Source organism: Heterodontus francisci, chromosome 5, assembly GCF_036365525.1.
Source record: "Heterodontus francisci isolate sHetFra1 chromosome 5, sHetFra1.hap1, whole genome shotgun sequence".
Lineage (NCBI taxonomy): Eukaryota > Metazoa > Chordata > Chondrichthyes > Heterodontiformes > Heterodontidae > Heterodontus > Heterodontus francisci.
This window is the reverse complement of record NC_090375.1, coordinates 49126019-49150228: the sequence shown is the minus strand read 5'-3', so window position 1 is coordinate 49150228 and position 24210 is coordinate 49126019. Positions and strand designations below refer to the sequence as shown.

The following is a 24210-nucleotide window of genomic DNA, read 5'->3' as shown; positions in this document are numbered from 1 at the left end:
TATAGACCTGTGAGCCTTACTTCGGTTGTGGGTAAAATGTTGGAAAAGGTTATAAGAGACAGGATTTATAATCATCTTGAAAAGAATAAGTTCATTAGAGATAGTCAGCACGGTTTTGTGACGGGTAGGTCGTGCCTCACAAACCTTATTGAGTTTTTCGAGAAGGTGACCAAACAGGTGGATGAGGGTAAAGCAGTGGATGTGGTGTATATGGATTTCAGTAAGGCGTTTGATAAGGTTCCCCACGGTAGGCTATTGCAGAAAATACGGAAGTATGGGGTTGAAGGTGATTTAGAGCTTTGGATCAGAAATTGGCTAGCTGAAAGAAGACAGAGGGTGGTGGTTGATGGCAAATGTTCATCCTGGAGTTTAGTTACTAGTGGTGTACCGCAAGGATCTGTTTTGGGGCCACTGCTGTTTGTCATTTTTATAAATGACCTGGAAGAGGGTGTAGAAGGGTGGGTTAGTAAATTTGCAGATGACACTAAGGTCGGTGGAGTTGTGGATAGTGCCGAAGGATGTTGTCGGGTACAGAGAGACATAGATAGGCTGCAGAGCTGGGCTGAGAGATGGCAAATGGAGTTTAATGCGGAAAAGTGTGAGGTGATTCACTTTGGAAGGAGTAACAGGAATGCAGAGTACTGGGCTAATGGGAAGATTCTTGGTAGTGTAGATGAACAGAGAGATCTTGGTGTCCAGGTGCATAAATCCCTGAAGGTTGCTAACCAGGTTAATAGGGCTGTTAAGAAGGCATATGGTGTGTTAGCTTTTATTAGTAGGGGGGTCGAGTTTCGGAGCCACGAGGTCATGCTGCAGCTGTACAAAACTCTGGTGAGACCGCACCTGGAGTATTGCGTGCAGTTCTGGTCACCGCATTATAGGAAGGATGTGGAAGCTATGGAAAGGGTGCAGAGGAGATTTACTAGGATGTTGCCTGGTATGGAGGGAAGGTCTTACGAGGAAAGGCTGAGGGACTTGAGGTTGTTTTCGTTGGAGAGAAGGAGGAGGAGAGGTGACTTAATAGAGACATATAAGATAATCAGAGGGTTAGATAGGGTGGATAGTGAGCGTCTTTTTCCTCGGATGGTGATGGCAAACACGAGGGGACATAGCTTCAAGTTGAGGGGTGATAGATATAGGACAGATGTGAGAGGCAGTTTCTTTACTCAGAGAGTAGTAAGGGCATGGAACGCCCTGCCTGCAGCAGTAGTAGATTCGCCAACTTTAAGGGCATTTAAGTGGACATTGGATAGACATATGGATGAAAATGGAATAGTGTAGGTCAGATGGTTTCACAGGTCGGCGCAACATCGAGGGCCGAAGGGCCTGTACTGCGCTGTAATGTTCTAATTCTAATTCTAATAATTCGCCATTGTAACATTCCATTTTTTCATCATTGGGGGACTTGATTCCTTTCCCTTCTGCAGTGAGTCTGGCTTGGATGATATCACTGTGGTTGGCATGTGCTCTGTAGCTGTTCTGTGTAGAACTTTTCATGGAAATCTTTGTCAGTAACTCTTTAGGAGTCAAAATTCTATTGAAATCTTTTAAATTATTTTTAACTTGTATATATCTTGTAACCTTCAAAATTACTTTATTTTATTAGATTATTTCAGGGTCTCATTATTTCAAAGCTGCAGTGAAAAGCCAAGATTAGAGTTTTCCCATGTGTAGCTCGTGTCACCAATCACTCACTGAGATGCTGCTAAAGTGTCTTCCCAGGGTCTGATGCCCCCTCCCTATACAGCATGATTACTGCATGTGACGTCTGCCATGTTGTGCATTCCCTTTCCCTATCCTCTGTACAAGGGACGAAATGAAAAATAGGATGTAATCATGCTCTAAATATTTTGAGGTGTATTACCTCCTCTTTTTTGAAGAATTGTCTTCCTACTTACTGACTGGAGCTAAAAATGCCTAAGTCCCCTCATCTTTCCAACCCTTTCCTAAGCATAGCCCAGTTTAAAGAATGGGTGGTGACCTGTTTTCCGACCTATAATCGATGCTGGAAAATCATTTGAATGCTGGACTCAGCAAAGGAGGGTCTCGGATTTCAAGTCCTGGCAGGGTTGCACTCAGTTTTTCATCCTTCCCAGTGAATAGTGGAAAAAAAGCAGACTGACTGCAAGCATGCAGTCTTGTCTTATCATCCATCTTCAGACATTCCTGGCATTGGGGATCAGCCTGAAAAGTATCTTATCCTCTCCTGTACTTGGCATCTTTCCAATGGCAGAGCTGTGGAACATCCTGAAGTCAGTCTTTCCCATTTGGTGACCAGGCACTCAAAGGTATGATAGATTTGCCACACTAGCAAGGTGATGCAACAGCCTCCCTCTGCACCAAATCACCTGCACCCCGCCCCCCCCCACTCCACTTTGTACCTCCACCTTGATGGCTGGTTTCTGGACTTTTATAGTGAGAGCAGGAGTACAGGGGAAGGGGAAGCTCAGGTGTTAACCCTTGTTGTACCATGACACATTCAAACAGGAATGTGACTGAGCTACCAAGGATTCTTCTATTCCTTATACACATCATTATTTCCTTCCTATCTCCATCTATGTGATTGGAAATAGGGCAGCAGGGAAGTAGCTGTTGTGCTCAGATACCAGTTGTGCCCCACTAAAATGGATGCTGTGCAGCATAACACTTTCCTTACAGACTGGTTTCTTCAGCTCCTATGCTCCTGCATAGGAAACAGCAAAAAGGAAACACTGAGAAAACATTGCAAAAAGCCTTTCCATAACTGGGTAGAACATAAAAAGTTTGAAAACAGAAAACTGACCTATTTTCTATCCTGCAAATAAAATATGGTAATGTAGCCTCCTTCTACAATCAGAAGCAGTGGGGTAAAACTGTTATGTGGCTGCAACTGTCCACACATAGAATTCTTAAGCTCAGCTAAGGGATGGTAGAGAACTGAGTAGCACTTCCCCAATAGGGCAGGGATAGAACAGTCATACTAAATAATATCTGTGCAACAAGTAGCAGAAAGTAATAATGTAAGAAATAATAAAGGGACATATTACTGTCTTCATCAAAAAATGTTCAACTAGCCCACGTATAGAAAGACACCGCATATGCAGTCAGAATCAGAAACCACCCACACTGATGCATACATAGACACCACCACTTTCGGGTAGAGAGAGTGACATACAGAAGCAATGCTGCCACGGGTAAATGATGTGCTGAATCAGTTCATAATTTATTTCTCTGTATTCATATGACTAAAGATTTGCTAAACACTTTTACTTTATCCCTATAGAATGTATATACACATTGATCTACTGATGCAAACTGAGCATTTCTTTTTTAAGACAAAGTCAAGGGACTATCAAACCCTCAGCCAATGCTTGAACTAGCTGCTAGTCTTTGCGCAGATATTGCTTAGCGTGGCTCTTCCACCCTTGCCCTATTGGGGAAGTGCTACACAGTTACCTATCACCCCTTGACATCAAAACTGATCTTAAGAATTCTATGTGTGGCCAATCCAAGCCACATAACAGTCCTACCCCACTGCATCTGATTGTTGAATGAGGCTAAATTACCAGCATGTCATCCAGCATTCCTCACTTGTGTTTATTTTACATTTATTTCAGCACCATATCACGACAAATGAGAATATAAAAGAGCATAGAATTAAAAAGGTCAAAGTTATAATTTTCATAGGTCTCAACTACTCATCACCTCAGGGAAAGGTTTGTTTAAATTAAATGCCCAGATGTCTGTTATTCAATACATTTCCCCCAACATCAGCAGTACAAGAATGGTTTGGGACTATTTTTCTTCTTTAAATTAATGGGTTAAATTAATGTGCGCAATCCTTGCTGACCAATTTTCTCATATGCATGTCAGCTATGTGATACTTTAGATCCTGAGCAGTGAAGAAGTAAATCTTTCTCATTACGTTCCTTGGAGTATTTGTTCATCTCAATCTATCCTTTGTATAACAACCAATCTAGCCAGGAATGGGCAAGGTGGATGCATAGACTCTTACAGCATAGCCATTGGCTCCATTAGGCCTGTGCCAATTCTTTGAAACGGAGTCCCACTTCTCCACTCTTTCCCCATAACCTTGCATTTTTTTTTCCTTGTCAAGTTTATATCCAATTATCTTTTGAAACTTTCTTGCAATCTCCCATCTAATGAATATTAAACCTGTCTGACATTTCTGTTTCACAGTCTATATCAGATAGCCTGCTTTCATCCAGTTATGGGAATTTATGATTAACAATGAAACTTTCAGTGGGATTTCTGGAGTTCCCCTTTAACTACTTAGCAACAATGGGTCACTGCAGCTTTAACAGGCTTGCCTGAGATCAAAAATAAGATAATGAAGGGCATTTAACTTGAAATGGAGTAGCGTTCCCTCTGAGAATGGCATTTATTTGGGACCGTGCGTGTGAGGCTTTGATGTGCTGGGTGAGATCAAAGCAGAATGTAGTAATACTGTATCTTCAAACAGGAGGAAGATGATGAGAACCTCTACTCATCTATCCAGCAACTTCGTGATCGGACAAACGAGCTTTCCAATCAGGTGTCGAGTTTTGAACAGAACAACAGCTGTGACTCCCGATACCAACAACAACTGGATGAGCTACGGGTTGCACAGGATCAGCTGATGGAGCTAACCGAAGCTCGAAACAGACGGTAAACGGAAGTCGGAGTGTGTAGAAAATGTCAGGAATGTTGTATATATGCATGTTCAGACACAGTTTGATAAAAGTGCCACCTGAGAGACTTGTTACAATAACTAGGTCACTAGATAGTAAAATCATGTAGTTCCATGCATCGGTGTAGGCTAGGGAACAGTGGGATTACTTTTGGATTGCTTTAGCAAAGACCCAGGAACAACACAATCAACTGAATGGTCCTCTTGTACGCTGAACATGTCTATTGTTCTTCCCTTGGTAAAGTTGCCCCAGCGTAGTAAAATTTCAAGCATTGGATTACACTTTGGCTTTTTCACCTTTGGAATCTAGGTTCAAATTCAGCCCAGATAGATGGGATGAGTCTTTGTCCATGGGGTTCCTGTATAAAACGTGTTGGAGCAGTCTTAATCCAGTTTCTAGTTGGCATGAGTAAACAGCATCAATTCAACACTTATGGTTCATGAATGGGTCAAATATTGCTGGAAAAATAGCATAATAATGAAGCACGCCGTTACTAATGCACAAATCGGCAAGCAAGTTTAAGGATTGAGTGAAGCAGTGTGAGTTGTGATTCTTCAGGACTTGTTGGTCGATTTACGCCGCGTTGGCGTATGCTTCTCACAAAGGGCATCTCAATCTTAGACTCCCGTTATTTTTGAGAACTTCCTGATTTGGAGGTTAATTGCACATTAAACTCGCTGCAGACAACTAGGAATGGAATTTAATGACTTATGTACCTTTTTACAACTTGGCAAGTGTTAATGCAATGCCAGTCATCCTCACTGGCCCAGAAAAGAAATAATTTAAACTGTTCAATCACATTTCTACATGTAATAAATAAGTCGTTCAAAGTTTTTTAAAATTTCAAAGATTGATTTTTTTCTCACTTTGTCTCTTTTTCTCTCTTTCATAATTCAACCTTTCCCTCTCTTTAATTCTCTTTCTGCACCTGATTTGACTCTAATTGACCTGTCTTCTCTGTCATTCCTCTGCTCCTTTCTCAATCCTTAAGTGTCATTGATGAAGGAGATACACGGTTGGTCCCACCATTCACTAAAGCCCCAGATGCCTTAATGCTCTCCCCACACCCTCGCACTTCCAGCAAGTTATGGTGCAAAAGAATTCAAGCTGAAGGATGCAGGAAAAAGTCTAACGGTATATGCCTTGAGATACCCCACTCCAGTAAGGTCTGACCGATTGTACTTTAGGAAAGGAAACATGCTTATCCGATCTGTCTTATATGTGACTCCCCTCCCACACAAACATGGTGAATACTTAACTGGCTTCCAAGCAAGCCGCTCAGTTGGTCCAAATCACTACTGTGGTTCAAAAAGAAGGCCCACCACCATTTTTGCATGGTAGCTGGGGTTGGGCAATACAATTGCCAGCAATGCTCACATCTCAAGGTGAATAAAAGATTTTTAAAGGTTGGCCATCTCACTCAGAGAAGCAGCAGGATGGCTGGCATACGAAATTGAAATAAATGTCACAGTTGTACAATAGGCTTCTTATAGAGACTTTTACTTTGCATATAAAGAAAGATTTGCATTTTTATACTTTGTTTTACAACTTCAGGATGCCTTAAAGTGCCTTACAGCCAATGAAGTATGTTTGAAGTGTAGCCATTGTATAATGTAGAAAATGGGGTAAACAATTTGCGCATAGAAAGTGCTCACAAGCAGCAATGCGATATCTTACCAAATCTGTTTTTTGGTTGTGCGACAAATATTGGCCAGTACACTGGGCAAAACTCTCATGTTCTTCTATGAATAGTGCCATGGGATCTTTTAAATCCTGAGAGAGCAATTGGGGCCTCAGTTTAACATGTCATTCAAAAGACAGCACCTCTGACAGTGCAGCACCCCCTAAGTACTGCACTGGAGTATCAGTTTAGATTATATGCTCAAATTTCTGGAGTGGAACTTGAACCCACAACCTTCTAACTCCCAGGTGAGATTGTTACCGCTGACCCATGACTATTGTTATGGCCAGGTAAGAAAGAGGTCTACGGTTACCTTTCAGCCTTCACCTGGTCTTACTGTAACAGGGTTTTATTTTTAACACACTGTGTTTTTAGCTCCTCCTTGGTGAATCTTGTTCACCACTTTCCAATTATAAGGCAAAGAAACCAGCACAACAGGTTTTCTCAGGTTTAAAGAAGAAAAGTGAAATTTTATTAAACTGAAACTGAAACTTAAACTCTAAGTTGGTTAATGCCTAAGGATACACGACGTGCCCATGCAAGCATGCACAAGTGATACACACCTGCAGATAGAGACAGAAAAGAGCAGAAGAAAAATAAAGTGGAAAATTTTGAGGCAATATCTGAAGAGTTGTTGTTACGGTTCTTCGAGCTCACTGTAGAGTCCTTGATTGTACGTAGACGTGGCCTTTCGTTGGGGCCCAGTATTCTTCTTAAACCTTGTTCACTGTAGGAGACTTTTCTCTCTGGGGGTTCATGTGTCTTCAGTGGGTTTGGGAATTCCGTAAGAAAGAGATAGGAGCAGACAGACAGGACAGGAGGTCTGCTTCAGTCTAGGAGCATTCTGCTTTCTGCCAGTTCAAACACTGCAACAGCCAGTTAGTCATGTGACTAATTGGTCTGACCACGTCTGTTTGTGGATTGAATTGGAGCAGGGAATAGCTCCTTTGTCTACAAGCACTGTCTGTTAATATGCAAAAATATCTTTCCAGCCAGGGGCCTGGCAACCCCTTGTCACAGGCCTTCTCTTCTTCCCAGCAACAATTTGAAATTTAATGTCCATGTGGTAAAATTAATGTGCCTCATTCTTGGCAGAAGGGGGCCTGCATAACATTATGCTTCATCTGATCTGGGAATGCCTGATGCTAACATTGGGCGTGAAATGGAAAGAATTTGATTGCTAGCACTGCTAACATCCCTCAATTAGATGAGCACAAAAACAAAATATACCTGTCTTTTAAACTGGACTGATAAACTCAGTGATCCTTTGTTTTGTTTCTCTCATTATTCATTTTCCTGCAGACTCATAGAGAAGAAAAAGAGAGACAGACTACGGCAACAAATGGTGAACAAGCGAAACTAAAGATGTGACTCTGGCAGCACCGAAGCTGCAGATCACCAAGATGTCTATCGGTTTCTATGGAAACCCTCTGCAGATTCGGCCTACATTCAGGCAGTTCTGGAAAATTCCTGTATGATGTCCATTTAGCATATGGTGTAAGCTGGCCTAAGCTTTTTGGAGATGATTTCAGAGACTAATGATACAGCTCTGGTGCCTTTTTAATGTTTTTTGTTTCCCTTTTACCATGTAACATTTGCAGATGACCGATTATTTTTTTATAAATGTCAATATAAAGATCTTATCAAAAGATGTGCATTTACATCAATTCTGAAACTTACCACCACATGATTCTCAGCAGGGTAGGTCTTGTGCGAATATGGTGAAGTTCATTTTGTGTATCCAGTTCTGTGGTGATTTATCTACTTCCTTTGCTGGTCCTTGCCCAGACTATCTGTACATTAGAGGTCCTATGTAGTCTTACATAGGCGCTCTTCCTACGTGTCACACTTAGTCCCGGTAACACTTTCCTCCTCATACTTTTAAGATGACACCACTATAATAAAATGCCAAGGGAGACTTGCCAGTACATTCAAAAAAATGAAGGTGATTTAATGTCCCAAGGAACTATGCATATATGGCTGTGGTGAGGACATTGGCGGATGGATATTGTTTTCTTCATGGGGATGTTTTGTTCCAACTACGGCAGCCTCAAGCACTGGAATAAAAGGGAACAACCTGTATGGAATAAACTGCGAATGCTATTTAAAAAAAAAAGTTTAAATTTTTTTTCTTGCTAAGTAGCTCTCTAATGAGAGTATGTTTCTTTGTTTTTGTTCCCGCTAACAGGTTTCCCCACCCCATCCAGCCATCCGCTATAATGGCCACGTCAGGTTGGGGGTTGGGAGGCAGGCTCCTTCGCTGCCGCCGATTGTATCTCTCAGACAGACCGCTGGGAGGCGAGCGAGAGCGGATTTTTTTTTTAAAGAAAATTTTTATTTTTCCAAGTTTCAATTGTACAAAGTTAAAAGGGTCCGTAATGCCCACCGTACAGGTAGAACTGAGCACGCGCATTAATAAATAAAAAAGGTGTATAGGAAACTATGTAGCCCAGCATTTAAGTTGATATTAAATACATGAGTATGAGCAGACTCAATAAACAGTGTTAATACTTTATTGTAGTTGTGTTCATTTCTTTTTGTCCTCCCGCTCTCTCCCATTTTCCCTTGAAGTCAGAGACTGGAATTTTACTGTTCAGAGGTGGGGGGGTGGGGGGGGGAGCAGTGCGGGGGCTGACCGTAAAATGGAAGCATACTGCGTTTGGCCAAAAGTCCGACATCATGACATCACATCTGGATTTTACCAGCGGCGGGAACCACAGCGGGCGGACTTCTGACAATGAGGTTGCGGGACAGCAATTGAGGTAATTAAAAGACTAATTCACTCCAATTTTACAGGGCATTTTGGATTTTAACAATGGTATAGGGGGACCACGGGACCTTGGAGCCCCACCTGGTGAAACACAGCCTTGATTTAATGTCTCCTCTGAAGGGCAGCATCTCAGACAGTGCAGCATTCCCTCGATGCTGCACTGAACTATCAGCCTCGATTATGTTCTAAGATCATGCAGTAGGCCTCAAACCCACAATCTTCAGACTCAACATAACTCCTACCAATTGAGTTTCGCTGACTCAATTTGAATCCATCCACCACTCAAATGAAACCTAGCAGTAATTTGTAGGCATGTGATCTGGGCAGCGGTATGTTGCTTCCTATAATGTCAATATTTAGGTTTGAGCCTCAGGGATTTTTTAAATGATCTGTGCTCAGTGGCTTCATTTAATCAAAGTAGAGTCAAGGGGAGTGATCCAGACAGTGGAGTGCAGGGACAACTAAGATTAGTCAGGGGTACAACATTACTTTGATTCTCTGACCCATGCTCCCTTCAAAAGTATGGCTCCCATTTGGGAGTGTGGGATCGTGGAATCACCCAATCACTTATAAATAGAGATGCTGGTTTTTCAACTAGATCTGGGTAGAATCACTCTGCTCTGCAACACAAAATTGTAAGCACTTTTTAAAAGGTTATTACTACATGCATAGTGAATGGAGCAATTCCACTCCTTCCCTCTTGTCTCAAAAAGTAAATGGCTTTTAACCTGCTCATTGTTAATATGACATATGATGGAATCATCTGCCTAGCAGTTTCCAGCAAATGACCTTGCACCATGCCATGTTTACCCACAAAGCTACAGACCTTAGATGCTTGTTCTCTGCATTAACCCTTCATGGTCTCATTTCACTATGTACCATCCACGATTGACTCAGTCCTGGGCTGGAAAGCTCATGCAAACCAGTCGGAATGTTTTTGCAGCCCACATGGGAAGTCAGGTAGTTCAGTCAGTTGGGCACCAGGCTCATTGCCTGAAAACTTTGGGTTCAAAGTCTGTCAGGGTTCATGTGGATAAGTTGGATGACAGCTATTAGAGGAAACAAACAAAAGACAACAAGAAATAAAAACAAGAAATGCTGGAAATACTCAGCAAGTCAGGCAGCATCTGTGGAGAGAGAAGCAGAGTTAACGTTTCAGGTCAGTGACCCTTCATATAAAACACAACAAGGCCTGGTACAGCATTTCCTGAATGTTCAACAACAAACAAAAGTGGTCAGTGCTGCCCCCAATTTGGTGCTGACATCTGCAAATAATGGGTTGAATTTAGCTCAACCGTCACAGGCGGGTCTGGTTGTGTGGGGGAGTGGAGAATCGCAATGCAACCGTCTGCCTGGAAATCCGGCATCGTGACATCATTCCAGATTTTGTCAGTGGCAGTAAGGAATAATGTCAGCACTGCCGCTACAACACGATGAGAAACTGTTTTAAATTGCTGAAATGGCGACTTACATGCATTAAAATATAATTATAAGCAATTTAATGATAGGTGAGCGATTTTGTGAAAGGCAGGCAGCAGTCAGTGTCTCCGGTTTCCCGACCGGTGAAACATTGTGGCACTGAGGAGACAGGCTTCAGTGCTGTGACGGATAGGCAGTCTTGAGCACTGCTGCATAGGGGAAGGGGGAATTTGGAGGTCATTGTGAGACTGCGTTGCTGCAAGCTCTGCAAGGGGTTCTGGGGTCCTAGGGGCTCTGCAAGGGGAATGTGTGAATTGGGGGGGTGATTTCTGTATAGGGATGGCAAACTGCTGTGTGTTGGGTCTGTTTGCTCATACTGGAATGTGACCTCTCTCTCCTGCTGTGGCCTAGGGTAACAAGTGCAGCTGGCACACAGTGCCTCAGAAATCCAAAAGCTTCTCTCCCTGTCTTAAAGACATACTATTTCAAACAGAGTCTTAAAGGCACACAGTTTTAATCCAAGGAGAAAATAAATACAGTTTGGGTGACACTATGGGAGACCATATGTTACCAAGGGTTCTCGTCACATTGGCGTGTTAATGAAGGCTGTAGTTACATTGGCATGGCCCTATGGGAGGAGGTCAGCAGCTCACAATTAAGGCATAATGGCACATCGCTTTCAGACATGAAGTGTAATGATTGGAGTAAAGGATGAGTGCAGCTCCTACAACACCCAAAGTCGTCCTTACTAGCATCTGGGGGCTTGTGCCAAAGTTGGGAGAGCTGTCCCACAGACTACTCAAGCAACAGCCTGACATAGTCAGACTCACAGAATCATACCTTACAGACATTGTCCCAGACACGACCATCACCATCCCTTGGTAAGACCTGCCTCACCGGCAGGACAGATCTACCAGAGGTGGCAGCACAGTGGTATACAGTTGGAGAGAGTTGCCCTGGGAGTCCTCAACATCGACTCCGGATCTCATGAAGTCTCATGACATCAGGTCAAACATGGGCAAGGAAACCTCCTGCTGATTCCCACCTACCACCCTCCCACAGCTGATAAACTAGTACTCCTCCATGTTGAACACCACTTGGAGGAAGCAATGAGGGTGGCAAGGGTGCAGAATGTATTCTGGGTGGGGGACTTCAATGTCGATCACCAAGAGTGGCTCGGTAGCACCACCACTGACCAAGCTGGCCGAGTCCTAAAGGACATAGCTGCGAGACTGGGTCTGTGGCAGGTGGTGAGAGAACCAACAAGAGGGAAAAACATACTTGACCTCATCCTCAGCAATCTGCCTACTGCAGATGCATCTGTCCATGACAGTATTGGTAGGAGTGACCACCGCACAGTCCATATGGAGACGAAGTCCCGTCTTCACATCAAGGATATCCTCCATCGTGTTATGTGGCACTATCACCGTGCTAAATGGGATAGATTTCAAACAGATCTAGCAATGCAAAACGGGGCATCCATGAGGCGCTGTGGACCATCAGCAGCAGCAGAATTGTGCTCAGAAAGAATCTGTAACCTCTGAGCACGCATATCCCCTACTCTACCATTACCATCAAGCCAGGGGATCAACCCTGATTCAATGATGAGTGCAGGAGGACATGCCAGGAGCAGCACCAGGCAAACCTCAAAATGAGGTGTCAACCTGGTGAAGCTATAACACAGGACTACTGGCATGCCAAACTGCGTAAGTCAGAGCTAAGCGATCCCTCAACCGACGGATCAGATCTAAGCTCTGCAGTCCTGCCACATCCAGTCGTGAATGGTGGTGGACAATTAAACAACTAACAAGAGGAGGTGGCTCCACAAATATCCCCATCCTCAATGATGGGGGAGCCCAGCACATCAGTGCAAAAGATAAGGCTGAAGCATTTGTAACAATCAGCCAGAAGTGCCGAGTGGCTGATCCATCTCAGCCTCCTCCTGAAGTCCTTGCATCATAGATGCCAGTCTTCAGCCAATTCGATTCACTCTGTGTTATATCAAGTAACGACGGAAGGCACTGGATACCTCAAAGGCTATGGGCCCTGACAGCATTCCGGCAATAGTACTGAAGACATGTGCTCCAGAACCTGCTGTGCTCCTAGCCAAGCTGTTCCAGTACAGCTACAACACTGGCATCTACCCTGCAATGTGGAAAATTGCCCAGGTATGTCCTGTACACAAAAAGCAGTAAAAATCCAGCCCGGCCAATTACCGTCTACTCTCAATCATCAGTAAAGTGATAGAAGGTGCCATTGACAGTGCTATCAAGCGCCAGTTGCTTAGCAATAACCTGCTCAGTGACGCTCAGTTTGGGTTCTGCCAGGGCCACTCAGCTCCTGACCTCATTACAGCCTTAGTTCAAACATGGACAAAAGAGCTGAACTCAACAGGTGAGGTGAGAGTGACTGCCCTTGACACCAAGGCAGCATTTGACTGAGTATGGCATCAAGGAGCCCTAGCAAAACTGAAGTCAATGGGAATCAGGGGGAAAACTCTCTGCCAGTTGAAATCGTACCTAGCGCAAAGGAAAATAGTTGTGGTTGTTGGAGGTCAATCATCTCAGCTCCAGGACATCACTGCAGGAGTTCCTCAGGACAGTGTCATAGGCCCAACCATCTTCAGCTGCTTCATCAATGACCTTCCTTCAATCATAAGGTCAGAAGTGGGGATGTTCGCTGATGATTGCACAATGTTCAGCACCATTTGCAACTCCTCAGATACTGAAGCAGTCCGTGCAGAAATGCAGCAAGACCTGGAAAATATCCAGGCTTGGACTGATAAGTGGCAAGTAACATTCGTGCCACACAAGTGCCAGGTAATTACCATCTCCAACAAGAAAGAATCTAAGCATCTCCCTTGGCATTCAATGGCATTACAATCACTGAATCCCCCACTATCAACATCCTGGGGGTTACCATTTACCAGAAACTGAACTGGAGTAGCCATATAAATACCATGGCTACAAGAGCAGGTCAGAGGCTAGGAATCCTGCGGCGAGTAACGCACCTCCCAACTTCCCAAAGCCTGTCCACCATCTACAAGGCACAAGTCAGGAGTGTGATGGAATACTCTCCACCTGCCTGGATAGGTGCAGCTCCAACAACACTCAAGAAGCTCAACACCATCCAGGACAAAGCAGCCTGTGTAATCAGCATCCCGTCCACAAACATTCACACCGGCCATCACCGACGCACAATGGTCTTGCTGCATTTCTGCACGGACTGCAGTGTGTACCTTCTATAAGATGCACTGCAGCAACGCACCAAGGGTACACAGGCAGCACCTTCCAAACCCGCGACCTCTACCACCTCGAAGGACAAGGACAGCAGTTGCATGGGAACACCACCACCTGCAGGTTCCCCTCCAAGCCACACACCATCCTGACTTGGAACTATATCACTGTCGCTGGGCCAAAATCATGGAATTCCCTTCCTAACAGCATTGTGGGTGTACCTACCCCACATGGACTGCAGCGGTTCAAGAAGGCAGCTCACCACCACCTTCTCATGGGGAATTAGGGATGGACAATAAATGCTGGCCTGGCCAGTGACGCACACATCCCATGAAACAAATAAATAAAAAGAAAATCGTGGCTGCTGGTGCCGGGCTCACTGGCAGAGGGCTGAGGAGCTGGTGGCCACACTCGGAGCCCCCTGAGCAGAGCTCCCAGCTGTGGATGGCAGCCTCTCCTCCTCCCTTTGAAAGCTCTCTTGAGCCACCCTGCTCACCAAAGAAGGTCCAGGGGCTGAAGAAGGGTCCAGGTCTCTGTTCCTTCTCTCACCTTGCCACTGCCTTTTATTCATATATAAGGAGCAAGAGGGTAACTAGAGAAAGGATTGGCCCACTCAAGGGCAAAGGAGGAAAATTATGCATGGAGTCAGAGAAAATGGGTGAGATTCTAAACGAGTACTTTGCATCGGTATTCACCGAGGAGAGGGACATGACGGATGTTGAGGTTAGGGATAGATGTTTGATTACTCGAGGTCAAGTCGGCATAAGGAGGGAGGAAGTGTTGGGTATTCTAAAAGGCATTAAGGTGGACAAGTCCCCAGGTGCGGATGGGATCTATCCCAGGTTTCTGAGGGAAGCGAGAGAGGAAATAGCTGGGGCCTTAACAGATATCTTTGCAGCATCCTTAAACACGGGTGAGGTCCCGGAGGACTGGAGAATTGCTAATGTTATCCCCTTGTTTAAGAAGGGTAGCAAGGATAATCCAGGTAATTATAGACCGGTGAGCCTGACGTCAGTGGTAGGGAAGCTGCTGGAGAAGATACTGAGGGATAGGATCTATTCCCATTTGGAAGAAAATGGGCTTATCAGTGATAGGCAACATGGTTTTGTGCAGGGAAGGTCATGTTTTACCAACTTAATAGAATTCTTTGAGGAAGTGACAAAGTTGATTGATGAGGGAAGGGCTGTAGATGTCATATACATGGACTTCAGTAAAGCGTTTGATAAGGTTCCCATGGTAGGTTGATGGAGAAAGTGAAGTCGCATGGGGTCCAGGGTGTACTAGCTAGATGGATAAAGAACTGGCTGGGCAACAGAAGACAGAGAGTAGCAGTGGAAGGGAGTTTCTCAAAATGGAGACGTGTGACCAGTGGTGTTCCACAGGGATCCGTGCTGGGACCACTGTTGTTTGTGATATACATAAATGATTTGGAGGAAAGTATAGGTGGTCTGATTAGCAAGTTTGCAGACGACACTAAGATTGGTGGAGTAGCAGATAGTGAAGGGGACTGTCAGAGAATACAGCAGAATATAGATAGATTGGAGAGTTGGGCAGAGAAATGGCAGATGGAGTTCAATCCGGGCAAATGCGAGGTGATGCATTTTGGAAGATCCAATTCAAGAATGAACTATACAATAAATGGAAAAGTCCTGGGGAAAATTGATGTACAGAGAGATTTGGGTGTTCAGGTCCATTGTTCCCTGAAGGTGGCAATGCAGGTCAATAGAGTGGTCAAGAAGGCATACGGCATGCTTTCCTTCATCGGACGGGGTACTGAGTACAAGAGTTGGCAGGTCATGTTACAGTTGTATAAGACTTTGGTTCGGCCACATTTGGAATACTGCGTGCAGTTCTGGTCGCCACATTACCAAAAGGATGTAGATGCTTTGGAGAGGGTGCAGAGGAGGTTCACCAGGATGTTACCTGGTATGGAGGGCGCTAGCTATGAAGAGAGGTTGAGTAGATTAGGATTATTTTCATTGGAAAGACGGAGGTTGAGGGGGGACCTGATTGAGGTGTACAAAATCATGAGAGGTATAGACAGGGTGGATAGCAAGAAGCTTTTTCCCAGAGTGGGGGATTCAATTACTAGGGGTCACGAGTTCAAAGTGAGAGGGGAAAAGTTTAGGGGGGATATGCGTGGAAAGTTCTTTACACAGAGGGTGGTGGGTGCCTGGAACGCGTTACCAGCGGAGGTGGTAGACGCGGGCACGACAGAGTCTTTTAAGATGTATCTAGACAGATACATGAATGGGCAGGAAGCAAAGAGATACAGACCCTTAGAAAATAGGCGACAGGTTTAGATAGAGGATCTGGATCGGCGCAGGCTTGGAGGGCCGAAGGGCCTGTTCCTGTGCTGTAATTTTCCTTGTTCTTTGTTCTTTTCTGTGTTGAGCTCATTGCCAAGGCAATGGTATGCTGGTCTGTGCGCATCAGCTGGATCTGGCTCTCCATGAGGGTCACCAACCTCTCAATGGAGGAAGCCATGTGCTCATCGGCCTGAGACATGGCAGCAGTCATGGCATGGATGGGCTCCTCCATCATCTGCTCATGGCTCCACATGACCTCTGGCATCCACCAGATGCTGCCTTACCTCTTTCTGCAACTCCAGCATGCCCTGTGCTGTCAACACCAGAGGCTCTTCATCATCCTAGGGCTCAACATGGACCTGGCCACCCACTGTCGGAGGCCTCGACTGTCTCAGCCAGCTGCTCGGGCTGCTCTCACCAGCTTGTGACCCTGATTCTAATGCCAAGATGGGTACCCACCAAGGTGAAAGAATCTGCACTGGTGGAGGGTTCAAGGGAGTCACGGGGTGATGCATCCTCTGAGTGTGCATCCTCCTCAGAGGTGGACGACTGGCTTCCCGTGGCTGCAGACCCCTGTGATGTCGACCTGCATGACAGAACACAAACATGTGTGGGTTAGACTGTGCAGATTTCCTGATGTCAACCATGTGTGACTCCAACATTAATGCACATACTAACAGGAGCCAATCATCACTCTCTTGCACAGTATCTGCAGTCTCCCTGTCCGATGTTGCACGACCGCCCTGGGTGCCCGCCAGCTCGAATGCCTCTTCCTCGGCGGAAGTGAGTGGATGCTGATCTGGGAGTCTTCTGCCAGTCCGGACCATCTCCCTCCTATAATGGGCCCTCTTGTCCTGCAAGACAAAGGATGGAGATAGTAGGGAATGTCATACAGATCAACATGCCAGCCTCTTATCCCCTATTGGGGGATCTAATGTTTCTAATGCCGACACTCACTCTCAGGGGAGTTAACGGGGGTGCGGGGGGGGGGGGGGGGCAGGGGGGTGAGCTCTGAAGGAAGATAGCCTGTGGCTGAGAGGCAACCATGCATCTGTCAGGTTGAGATAAAATCCTAGCCCCTCAGACAACGCCGCAGCACTGCTACCCTCCATATGTCGCGCAACCTCCTGCGTAGTATCATGCAATGTTCAGAAAGGCAATTGGAATGGAGCACTCACCTTGGCAGAAGGCAGGAGGCCGTTGACCCCCTTCCTGCTCTGGACCTAGTTGCATTGGGTGACCCCAGGGCTGCTTACCTCCTCTGTGATCTCCACCCAAGCTTGCTTGGTCAGGAGGGGGGACCTCTTCTTGTCATCGCTGGGGAAGAGAACCTCCTGCCTTTCCCTGGCATCAGTCTAGAGGAGAATCTGCAGGGAAGCACTGAACTGTGGGGCCACCCTGTGTCTTGCCTTGGGCGTTGTCCTCTTCCCTCATCAGGGCTTGTGGGAGATGTACAGGAATGAGTCAGGAAGAGTTTTAGGTTGCATAAAGCTGCAAATGACTCCAAGGCAGGAATGAATGCAAGGGTGGCAGGCCTTTAAATATTGCACCAACACCTGCTCTGGAGTCATCCCTGATTGGACCTGCACCTCCCCAATGCTGCCAGCGATGCAAAGAGCAGGAACAGTGCCCTTTTCCGGGTCCGCTGCCGTTCATTAAATTCAGCCTAATTTCTTTCTTTCCCTTTGGGGATGGCCTGTATTCAGCATCTATCCATTGTTGTGCAGATAGCCTCAGGGGCAGGTAATAAGCAGGAGACTGCATCTCTCCCACTTCATGGGACTGTGTGTCAATGTTTCCAATGCTTTAAATCCTCAGTTGCTTTCTTGAAGCAATTTCAAACATCCCTGATTTGTCAATAGTAACGAAAAAAGTTATTCTATCCTTGTAGAAAGATCTGTATGAAATTAGATGCAGTAGTTTAGATAGCTGGTTTACTTCAAGAAACTTCAGGAATTACCTTTGTTTCTGCAACTTACTTTATTTGCAAATTATTATTTGGTTCCTGCATTACATAAGCATTTGAAGGCCAAGTGAGGTGGTCAAACAAAAACCTGAAATGTTTGCCCAGCATTTATATGATGTTGCCCAATAAGTAGAATTCTACACAGATGTATTCCAGGCTTTTCCCTGCCAGTTATACCTCTTGCTCTTCCCTTCCCACTTTGGAAGAGGTTTGATTGTCTATTAATTGAGAAGCAAAATACTGCGAATCCTGGAAATCTCAAATAAAAACAGAAAATGCTGGGAATGCTCAGCAGATCAGGCTGCATCTGCGGAGAGACAAACAGATGCTGCCGACCTGCTGAGTATTTCCAGCATTTTCTGATTGCGTATTAAATTCCACAAGCACCTGTTGCCTTCCAGTGCCTCACCTGAGTGGTTATTCGTTATAGGCCAGCCTTAACAGTGAGATATTCCAGTGAAGTGGCATCACAGTTCATCCTGTTCTCAGAGACAGGGGTTATTAGATAGTGCTCAGGGTCAGAACGAGGAACCATGGCTGATTTTCACCACCACCACCCAGCCCCCCGACCCCTGAGCCCATGGGTACTGAGGTGCCCTGACTGCTAACACAGTTGAGGTTAGCTAACTCAGCACAATCAGCGATGGCACCTCAGCTCACATCAAAAATTTTAAAATTCAAAATGAAATTGTTTTTCTCAACCAAATGAAAAATATATTTTTTGGTTTCCCCCAAACTCAAATATGAGTATAAAAATTACAGGATTGAAAACCCACATGCCAAGTTTCTGGTAGGAATGCCTATCTGTCCCAACCAGATCTAATCCCACCAGACTGTGTGGAGTCAATGGGAGAACACCTTGTTTACATAGGTGTTAATGCCAATAGGTATATTTTGGACACCTGCTGGAAATTTCGGTGCTTGATTACCATCTGGGTGCGGGTGCCCAGGACTCCAGCAGAGAAACCACTTTGTTGCTCCCTTTACCAATGGGGGTGATACAAAATGTTGCCCTCTTACATACAAACATACAAATTAGGAGCAGGAGTAGGCCACTCGGCCCCTCGAGCCTGCTCCACCATTCAATAAGATCATGGTTGACCTGATTGTAACCACAACTCCACATTCCTACCTACCACCGATAACCTTTCATCCCTTGCTTATCAAGAATCTATCTGCCTCTGCCTTAAAAATATTCAAAGACTCTGCTTCCACTGCCTTTTGAGCAAGACAGTTCCAAAGACTCACAACCCTCCGAGAGAAAAAAATGTCTCCTCATCTCTGTCTTAAATGGGTGATCCCTTATCTTTAAATAGTGACCCCTAGTTCTAAATTCTCCCACAAGAGGAAACATCCTTTCCACATCCACCCGATCAAGACCCCTCAGATCTTATGTTTCAATCAAGTCGCCTCTTACTCTTCTAAACTCCGGCAGATTCAAGCCTAGCCTGTCCAACCTTTCCTCATAAGACAACCCACCCATTCCAGGTATTAAGTCTAGTAAACATTCTCTGAACTGACAATGCATTTATATCCTTCCTTAAATAAGGAGTCCAATACTGTACACAGTACTCCAGATGTGGTCTCACCAATGCTCTGTATAACTGAAGCATAACCTCCCTACTTTTGTATTCAATTCCCCTTGCAATAAACAATTCTATTAGCTTTCCTAATTACTTGCTGAACCTGCATACTAACCTTTTGGTATTCATGCACTAGGACACCCAGATCCCTCTGCATCTCAGAGCTCTGCAATCTGTCACGATTTAGATAATATGCTTCTTTTTTATTCTTTCTGTCAAAATGGACAATTTCACATTTTCACACATTATACTCCATTTGTCAGATCTTTGCCCACTCAATTAACCTATCGATATCCCTTTGTAGCCTCCTTATAGAAACATAGAAAATAGGAGCAGGAGTAGGCCATTCAGCCCTTCGCGCCTACTCCGCCATTCGTTATGATCATGGCTGATCATCCAACTCAGTAACCTGTTCCCACTTTCGCCCCGTATCCTTTCATCCCTTTTACCCCAAGAGCTACATCTAACTCCTTCTTGAAAACATACAATGTTTTAGCCTCAACTTCTTTCTGTGGTAGCAAATTCCACAGGCTCACCACTCTCTGGGTGAAGTAATTTCTCCTCATCTCAGTCCTGAAAGGTTTATCCCGTATCCTTAGACTATGACCCCTGGTTCTGGACTCCCCCACCATCGGGAACATCCTTCCTGCATCTACCCTGTCAAGCCCTGTCAGGGTGGCACAGTGGCGCAGTGGTTAGCACCACAGCCTCACAGCTCCAGGGACCCGGGTTCAATTCTGGGTACTGCCTGTGTGGAGTTTGCAAATTCTCCCTGTGACTGTGTGGGTTTTCGCCGGGTGTTCCGGTTTCCTCCCACAGCCAAAGACTTGTGGGTTGATAGGTAAATTGGCCATTGTAAATTGCCCCTAGTGTAGGTAGGTGGTAGGGAATATGGGATTACTGCAGGGTTAGTATAAATGGGTGGTTGTTGGTTGGCACAGACTTGGTGGGCTGAAGGACCTGTTTCAGTGCTGTATCTCTAAATAAAATAAATAAATTTTATAGGTGTCTTCTTTATGTCCTTTTCACAACTTACTTTCCTACCTATCTTTATGTTATCAGCAAATTTAGCAACCATACCTTCGTTCCCTTCATCTAAATCACTTATATAAATTGTAAAAAGTTGAGGCCCCAGCATAGATCCCTGTGGCACACCACTCCTTACATCTTGCCAACCAGAAAATGACCCATTTATGCCTACTCTCTGTTTCCTGTTAGCAAGCCAGTCTTCTATCCATGCCAATATGTTACCCCCTACACCATGAGCTTTTATTTTCTGGTACCTTATCAAATGCCTTCTGGAAATCTAAGAACAATACATCCACTGGTTCCCCATTATCCGCAGCATACGTAACTCCCTCAAAGAACTCTAATAAATTGGTGAAACATGATTTCTCTGTCACAAAACCATGTTGATTCTGCCTGATTACCTTGAATTTTTCTAAGTTCCCTGCTATAACGTCTTTAATAATGGTTTCTAACATTTTCCCTAAGACAAATGTTAAGCTAATTGGCCTGTAGATTCCTGCTTTGTCTCCCTCCCTTTTTGAATAAAGTAGTTACATTGGCTATTTTCCAATCTAATGGAACCTTCCCCGAATCTAGGGAATTTTAGAAAATTAAAATCAACGCACCAACTATCTCATTAGCCACTTCTTTTAGGACCCTACAATGTAGTCCATCAGGACCTGGGGACTTGTCAGCTCGCTGCAACCATTTGGTTCAGTACCACTTCCCTGGTGATTGTAATTTTCTTGAGTTCCCACTCCCTTCCATTTCCTGATTTACAGCTATTTCTGGGATGTTACTTGTATACTCTATTGTGAAAACCAATGCAAAATACCTGTTAATTCATCTGCCGTCTCCATATTTTCCCTTATTAATTCCCCAGATTCACTTTCTATAGGACAAACATTCACTTTGTTAAATCTTCTTTTTTAAATATCTATAGAAACTCTTACTATCTGTTGTTATATTTCTAGCTAGCTTTCTCTCATACTCTAATTTTTCCCTCCCTGTCAATCTTTTAGTCATTTGTTGCATATTTTTATATTCTGTCCAATCTTCTGGCCTGCCACGCATCTTTGTGCAATTTTATGCTTTTTCTTTAAGTTTGATACCATCTTTAACTTTTTTAGTTAACCATGGATGTTGGATCCTCCCCTTGGAATTTTTCTTTCTCATTGGGATGTATCTATTATGTGTATTCTGAAATATACCCTTAAATGTCTGCTACTGCATCTCTAGTTTATTTTATTTGTTCATCGGAGATGGGTGTCGTTGGCTAGGACAGCATTTATTGCCCATCCCTAATTGCCCTTCAGAAGGTGGTGGTGAGCAGCCTTCTTGAACCACTGCAGGCCTTGGGGTGCCAGATATTGTTCCAAGTCAGGATGGTGTGCACTTGGAGGGTAACTTGCAGGTGGTGGAGTTCCCATGCTGCCCCTGTCCTTCTAGGTGGTAGAGGTTGCGTGTTTGGCAGGTCCTGTTGAAGGAGGCTTGGTATGTTGCTGCAGTGCATGGTGGTGAAGGGAGTAAATGCTGAAGGTGGTGGACAGGGTGTGAATTACATGGTGTTGAGCTTCTTGAGTGTTGTTGGAGCTGCACCCATCCAGGCAAGTGGAGAGTATTCCATCACACTCCTCACTTGTGCCTTGTAGATGGTGGACAGGCACTGGGGAGTCAGGAGGTGAGTTATTTGCCACAGAATTGCCAACCTGACTTGCTCTTGTAGGTACAGTATTTATATGGCTATTCCAGTTCAGTTTCTGGTCAATGGTAACCCCCAGGATGTTAATAGTGGGGGATTCAGCGATAGTAATGCCATTGAATGTCAAGGGGAGATGGTTAGATTCGCTCTTGTATGAGACAGTCATTGCCCAGTTCTTGTGTGGCATGAAGGTACTTGCCACTTATCAGCCCAAGCTTGGATGTTGTCCAGGTCTTGCTGCATCTGGATATGGGCTGCTTCATTATCTCAGGAGTTGTGAATGGTGATGAACATTGTGCAATCATCAGCGAACATCCCCACTTCTGACCTTATGACTGAAGGAAGGTCATTGATGAAGCAGCTGAAAATGGTTGGGCCTAGGACACTACCCTGAGGAACTCCTGCAGTGATGTCCTGGGACTGAGATGATCGACCTCCAACAACCACAACCATCTTCCTTTGTGCTAGGTATGACTCCAACTAGCAGAGTGTTTTCCCCATGATTCCCATTGACTCCAGTTTTGCTCGAGCTCCTGGATGCCATACTCAGTCAAATGCTGCTTGTTGTCAAGCGCACTCACTCTTACCTCACTTCTTGAGTTCAGCTCCTTTGTTCATGCTTGTAGCAAGACCGTAATGAGGTCAGGAGTTGAGTGGCCCTGATGGAACCCAAACTGAGCATCAGTGAGCAGGTTATTGCTGAGAAAGTTTTTTGTTATTCATTTGTAGGATGTGGACACCTCTATGCAAATTCAAATTATGATAATCAGCAATCAGGACCGAAATTACATGATAAAACCAGACTTTCAAATAGGCTTGTCTTCAAAGCACTTCATCCATTTAGCACCTGTTTTCACCCTTTCACCAAAATAACCCCCTAAATCTTTCCAAACTTGTCTACCATTTTCTACAAATAGTGAACAGATACACTTCCTCATTCAAGGTGATGATCAAGTCAACTTCCGACAAGTCTTCAGTCTTGAATACATCATGAGGGACTATTATCAGCCCCACTTGGTAAAAAAAAGTCCTCAGCCTATCCATTTTCTTGAACTACATCCCACTCAATCCTTCCCTTTCATTCCAAAGCTCTGAAAAATACCATTGCCTAACAACCGTGCTCCCACCTCTCCTAAAACTCCTGACAATGACCCTCCCATCCTGCTTCCGTCTCACTTACTGTCCTGATCAGGGAGTGCACTTTTGGAGGTGCCATCTTTTGAAAGGCATGTTTAATCAAAACCCTGCCTGCCCTCTTAGATGGACCGAAACGATCTGGAGGCACTATTTCATTGGCTTTGGGACATCCTGAAAGGCACAATATGACTGCAAGGCTTTCTTGTTCTTAACTCAGTGTGGAATTTCACTTTGATTCATCCCACTGATACAGTTAGAGAGCTTTCCAGTACATGCCATAAAAAAGTATCACTTCATTGGGTATGTTTAGCTTGAACTGTCAAAAATATTTATTCTCACTCTGAAAAACTCCAAAAAATATCTTTATTATTTTCAAATATTTCCAAATATTTTCAAAGATCACCTGACACATCACATATCAGTGAGACTGTCGCCAAATTGTTCAGAAAGGAAGAATTGCTGCCAAGGTACATCATTGAGTCCAAACAAATGTTCCGTTGTCACCAGTATGTATTGTATAAATGTTGAAATTAGAAGCAGGCTGGAGTAAAAGATGGAATTTGTGATATAGCAGTGAACTCCTCATTGCTGCTGTATAGAAAGCTGATTTAAACCATTATCAATTTAGCTGCTTTTCCTTTGTTACGACTGAGGCAGGAGGAGTGCACTGTCTTTTCTAGTTCCACTTCTCCACTGGTCACAACATATATTTAAATGTTTACCCAGTTA

The 24210-nt window shown here is 44.6% G+C and overlaps 1 protein-coding gene across 2 annotated transcripts in view; it reads left to right on the top strand.

The window, feature by feature from the left end:
* The window catches only part of LOC137369829 (1-phosphatidylinositol 4,5-bisphosphate phosphodiesterase gamma-1-like), a 205868-nt gene extending 197004 nt beyond the window's left edge, over positions 1 to 8864 (top strand). For both annotated transcript variants that reach the window (XM_068031407.1, XM_068031406.1), the window contains exons 31-32: positions 4463 to 4647; positions 7654 to 8864. In XM_068031407.1, the coding sequence (XP_067887508.1) occupies positions 4463 to 4647; positions 7654 to 7714 (246 nt within the window). In that variant the 3' untranslated portion in view covers positions 7715 to 8864. The remainder of the gene's footprint in view (positions 1 to 4462; positions 4648 to 7653) is intronic.
* Positions 8865 to 24210: the final 15346 nt, after the last annotated feature.